General features: G+C 41.1%; 1 protein-coding gene across 1 annotated transcript in view; it reads right to left on the bottom strand.

Moving 5' to 3' along the window:
• Positions 1 to 676: 676 nt before the first annotated feature.
• Positions 677 to 6,000, bottom strand: part of LOC116984831 (collagen alpha-1(XXVIII) chain-like) — a 46,355-nt gene continuing 41,031 nt past the window's right edge. The window contains exons 15-16 of the mRNA XM_033039245.1: positions 3,269 to 3,506; positions 677 to 852 (exon numbers count right to left, since the gene is read on the bottom strand). Coding sequence (XP_032895136.1) covers positions 680 to 852; positions 3,269 to 3,506 — 411 coding nt within the window. The 3' untranslated portion in view covers positions 677 to 679. The remainder of the gene's footprint in view (positions 853 to 3,268; positions 3,507 to 6,000) is intronic.

The following is a 6,000-nucleotide window of genomic DNA, read 5'->3' as shown; positions in this document are numbered from 1 at the left end:
TCGGATCCTGGAGCGAGTTGGGGGAGGGGGGGGGGGTATTGGGAGGGATGATTTCAATATGGTAAAATCGGACTGCAAAAGTAGGCTATGAGCAGACACTTGCAAGAAGGAATGAGATAGAAATCACTGAAAACTGCAATAGTGAAATTTCAGGGTTAATGTGGTTCAACAAGGGTGAATAGTTAGAAGACGAGAAACCCTGGACTTTTAGGGATTAAGAGGGAGACACAAGGAATGCAGATGCTGGTATATTGAGTGAAACACAAAGAGCTGAAATAACTCAGCGGATCAGGCAACATCTGTGGAGGGAATGGATAGATGACGTTTTGGGTTGGGACCCTTCTTCAGACTGATTGTAGTAGGGGGAAGAAAGCTGGTAAAGTGGGGGTGAGACAAAGCCTGAAAAAACATTGAGTGTCTTATGCCAAATATAAAGAACTGAAAATGCAGTCAATGGGAGTATGGGAGTATAGAAAGTGAAGAGGGAGGGGGCATTCTTAAAAAAAGAAATTAAGAGGACAAAGAAGGATGCATGAAATAGCCCTGCTGGTCAAGACTAAGAAAAATCCTAAATAACTTTACATACAACAAATTGTTGCTTTGCCAAGGCAGAAATGGCCAGATGCAGGTGCAATTTCTTGGCCATGATGTTAACGTGCCTATAAATGTGACTCACCTTTTAAAAGTGTAAGCATTTGATTTGGCATTCATCTTGAGACTGAAAGCGGTTCTGATTCCCCCCACAACCTCCATACCAAAACTGTGCACATGAATTAGCTGCACTGTCATAGTACCACTTAATAACATAACTTCGGCATGACCCTTGATCAAGTGGTTCATCACAGTCTGCATCTGAAATCCAAACACATTTATCACAATGTTATACATTTAGTTTCTTTAAAAAAAAAATTTGATCATGTGTTGTAATGTTCCCAGTCTACCTCTCCACAATCACACGCTCTGTATTCACCCAGTAGAGCGCCAGATGAAATTGAATGTTCTCCATATCTTCTCTGACTAAATCTGTGTTTTCTCATTGGTGGTGGCAGGTAATTGTGCAGACTTGTTAAACATCATTAAAAATGTATGGCACAAGAAATACATTTATTGCATAGGAAAAAAAAACAATGTGCTGGAGGAACTGGTTCAATGGCATTTGTAGACAATATGTACAGTTGAGGGAAGAAAGCCGGAAAAGAGAAATGGGGGTGGTGGGACAAATCTTACCAAATGATCGGTGAATAAGGTGAGAGGATGTGATTAGCTACACCTCCTCTTTCAGTTTCCCCCTACCTCTGATGCACAAATTACCCATCACCCTAATCCCCCACCTCCCTTGTCCACGTTTGCCTGGAGGGTGGCTAATGTTGTGCTTCTATTGACCAAGGGGTGCAAGGAAACGCCTGGGAACTATAGACCAATGAAAGTAACAGGTAAGTAAGGTTGGTAAGTTATTGGAGATAAGATGTATTTTGACAGGCAGAGGCATGTTAGGGATAGTCAGCATAGTTTTGTACGTAGGAGATCGTGCCTCACAAATTTGATTCAATTTTTTGAAGGAGCAAACTAGAAGGTTGAGGAAGACAAGGTGGTAGATATTGTCCATATGGACCAGCAAGACCTTTGATAAGGGAGAACATATTGGCTTTGTGGATAGAAGTAGAGGGTGGTGGTGAATGGTTGTTTTTTGGACTGGAGGCTTTGATTAACAGTGTGTGCCAGGGATCAATGTTGCGTTTGTAGTTTATATCAACGAATTAGACAAGAATGTGCAAGGCATGATTCGTAAGTTTGTCGATGATACTAAAGCAGGTGGTATCATAAACAGTAAAGATGGTTATCAAAAATTACGGTGAGATGTTGATCAGCTGGGCAATTGGGCTGAAGAATGGCTAATGGAGTTCAATGAGATAAATGCAGAGAAGTGTGAGGTGCTGCATTTTGGAAATTATTTAATATTTTATTTTACACGGTAAGTCATGTTTTACTAACGATCAAATTTTTTGAAGAGGTGACAAAGATTATCGATGAGGGTATGAGGGCTGTGGATGTTGTCTAAGATTTTGCTGAGGTATGTGATGAAAGCAAAATGAGAGGCACTGGGTTCACGGTGGCTTGGTCATGCGGTGGGTTCAGGAAAGGTTGGACACACTTGGATTGTTTTCTCTAGAATGTAGGAGGATAAGGGGAGACCTGGTAGAAGTATGTAAAATTATGAGAGGCATAGATAGGGTAGACATTCAGGGTAGACATTAGAGAAGACTTTTTCCCAGGGTGTAAATAACAAAGACTATAGCACAAGGTAAGAGGGGCAACATATAAAGGAGATGTGCATGCCAAGTTTTTTTTTACCCAGAGGGTGATGAAATACACAGCCAGGAATGGTGGTGGAGGCTGATACATTAGTGATTTTGTTTAGAGGCTTTTAGATAGGCACATCGATATGTATGGAATGGAGAGATAGGAATCATATACAGGCAGATTAAATTAGTTTACCTTGGCCTCAAGTTCCAGTGGTTCACTTTATATTTTATGTTGTAATCTTAGGTCAAATTCTCACATACCTTCAAAGGGTGCTGTACACTATTCAATTTTTAATTTGTACTCTAACTACTCTGTTTAAATCTGAGAAACAATTTAATTTCTTTATTTGACACTTGTAGCTGGTGTGCCTGCAGTGTTAATAACTCAAATGTTTGTTGCACTTTATCTTTTCATTACTCATTGCTATTTCCAGCTGCGGCCTTATCTGTGCTCCTGGACTTCTGTTCAAAAAGTTGATCTTGGCTCTACTTAGGCTGATCATCAATGCGTGAGAAAGGCAAAAATAGCCTAAGAGCTTGTGACGATTTCTTCCCAAACTATATGTCCAAGCAAAGAGAATGTCATAAACCTGTCACTAAAAGATCTATCAGAAACCAGGAATTCCACAGATTCATTCCAGCATTTGATGTATTCAGTTGAACAAATTGGTGTCATGCTGATGTGAAGGAGAGGCAATGGATAAAGCATAAGATTAGTCTAAACAGGGATCCTTCTCCAATTCTGCCAACCTAGTGGCAGGCTACACCTTAAAGCTGGCTCCTTACTCAAAGTTTTGGGGGTACCCAAGGAGAGTAAAATCAAAAGGAAATCTTTGTTAAATATATTGTTGCATATTAAGCATATGTTACAAAAGTTTATTTTTCAATGAATAATTGTATGATGTTTATCTCAATAAATATCAAATGCTTTATTAGCCACTTCATTGGAGTGCCATTTTATGTACCTTTGTAAATTTCCTCTTTTAGCACTGCTGCTGGAGTTGGTAGAACGATACTATCTTTGAAAGGGGTTGACTTTCCCCATACATCTTGGTCAACAGGTGCAGGTCCTACTTCAGGCCTTCCCATTGGTCCATTTTCTTGTGGTATTGGAAGGGGAAGTGATCCATTTTGCCTTACAGATACGTCTTCACTAACACCATTCGATTCTATTTTATTTGCGCTAATTCCTGGAGAACCACGCTATAATGAGAAAAAGGATGCATGAAATTATTCCACCAATTGAAGAGATTACAGGTACTCTAACATTATTTAAAAATAACTTTAAAACAACTGGATTTAGCGTTTGTGATTCTGATAGCTGGATACAAAAAGGAATGGGAAAAACTACGTGAAAGCCATTGAAAAAATGATTTTTTCAAATAAACTGTTTTTAAAAGATTTTACAATTTCTTTCAAACTTTAATTTCCAAGGAACTGCAGATGCTGGAAAATCGAATGTAGACAAAAATGTTGGAGAAACTCAGCGGGAGAGGCAGCATCTATGGAGTGAAGGAAATATTTCTATGCTGCATCTATGCTGCTTCACCCGCTGAGTTTCTCCAGCATTTTTGTCTACTTTAATTTCCAATGTTTAGTGTAAATGGCATAAGAAACTGAAATTTTGGCACTTGTTACAATCATGGTGGAGGCATATTCTGCTTGGAAAATCGTACTGGCAACCCAGTCAAAAGTTGTCAATAGGAAGACAAAAAATGCTGGAGAAACCCAGCGGGTGAGGCAGCATCTATGGAGAGAAGGAATTGGTGACGTTTCGGGTTGAGACCCTTCTTCAGACTAAACAACTTTCTTAAATAGTTGTCCCGAACTATTGCCAGGCTTCAGCATGATGCAGGCTGTTGCATTCATTAGATCATTCATCAGGAGACTGGCAGTGCTTTTCAAGTAGACAAAAAGGGCGGCACGGTGGTTCAGCGGTAGAGTTGCTGCCTTACAGCACTTACAGCGCCAAAGACCCGGGTTCGATCTATCGATACTGTCCAAACTACAGATACTGTCTATAGGAGTTTGTACATTCAAACCGTGACCACGTGGGTTTTCTCCAAGATCTTCAGTTTCCTCCCATACTCCAAAGACGTGCAGGTTTGTAGGTTAATTGGTTTGGTATCATTGTAAATTGTCCCTAGTGTGTGTAGGACAGTGTGTTAGTGTACGGGGATTGCTGGACGGCGCGGACTCAGTGGGCCAAAGGTCCTGTTTCCACGCTGTATCTCTAAAATGTTTTTAAAAAACAAAAAAAGATGCCAATACACATTTCGGTCCTTGCTCTTGATGTCTGTGGTGGATCGCCAAACTATATGCTACTTGATCCGGTTAAGGGTCTGACTGCCTAATTCTATGACCAGGACCCCCACCGATTTTCTGGCACCCTTTGTTTCAGAGACTTTCTGGATTGTCCTCTTTGCAGGGCTAACAGAGGGGACTTGGGAGTCTGAGATATCGGCCCGGCAAAGTCGGCTGCAGAAGTCAGCTATGAGAACGGATCTGCCGGCTCTGGCCGGGCCGGAGTTCCAGACCACCAGCTGCAGGGGACAAATTTGACCTGCCGATCGGTGCATGAGAACGAGATCAGCCGTTTCACCTGGCATAGGCACCACATTTTCGGGTGACTTCTAGGTGGGGATTTTGTCCAGATTATAGCGGGGGCCAGACCACCTGTTGCCTGAAAATCAGTGGTGGACCTGAAATACATTTTATTTTTTTAAACTTTAGTGGTCTTTTGGTAATATTAAATATTCTAGAAATGTGAAATCTAGTTTACAACTTTTTAGAGGTAGTCGTACCGTCACAAAAAAGCAACAGAGATTGTGATCTGTCTCCAGCAACACATGAGGGAACAATTGCAGTCAGGGAAGCTGAGGGCAAGATGGGATAAAGGTTTTCTGGGCAGCATTCCCACTGCATCCGTCTCTTATGGAAACCAACTTGGATTACATTGCTTGCCATGCTACAGTACTCTCTGGCAGAAGAATTAGTGCTGGGCACAGCAGGCCCAGTTGACAAACTTTCATCACTCAGCTGTTCATCCTGCAGGCTTCATTTTGTAGTTGTGTCAAGATAATGCAATTAGGCCTGACTCTTATACATTGCATATAACTTACCTGCAGGCGTCAATCTTCAGGAAGTCTGGGGTAATCATACGGCTAAGTCCCGGCACTGGTCTTCAATATCTATTTGACCTGTTTTCTACCATGTTGTACATTGGGTAAGAGGGTGGAGAATGAATAAACTTAATGGTCTGGCAGTCTAGTGGTTAGGAGACCAGCAGATGTGGGCCTGCATCATTAAGGCAGAGACATGTTTGAATCTCACCAGGGCAGCTGGGGGATTTATATTCAAGGAATAAACAAATCTGGAATTTAAAATAAATCTATTCTCTGTAATTCAAATTCATCTGCTTCACTATTGTCCTGCAGGGAGGGAAAACAGACACTGTTATGGTGACTCCAGCCCCACAAGTGCAGTTGACTTTAACTGTTTGCTCAGGTCCAGACAACTAGCGAAGGACTATAAGTGCTGATATTCCTGGGACCTCGACATCTCATGAACAAATAAATTAAAACACTATTTTCTTCCTCAAAACTTTGAATGCTGAATGTTTTCAGTAATTTCTGCTTTTACCTCAGATTTCCAGTACTTGTATTGCTTGAAGGATCAACAATGTATAGAGTAAGCT

This window comes from Amblyraja radiata, chromosome 2 (genome assembly GCF_010909765.2).
Source record: "Amblyraja radiata isolate CabotCenter1 chromosome 2, sAmbRad1.1.pri, whole genome shotgun sequence".
NCBI classification, from domain to species: domain Eukaryota; kingdom Metazoa; phylum Chordata; class Chondrichthyes; order Rajiformes; family Rajidae; genus Amblyraja; species Amblyraja radiata.
Note: the sequence above shows the minus strand (reverse complement) of the source record. Positions and strands in the feature narration are given on the sequence as shown.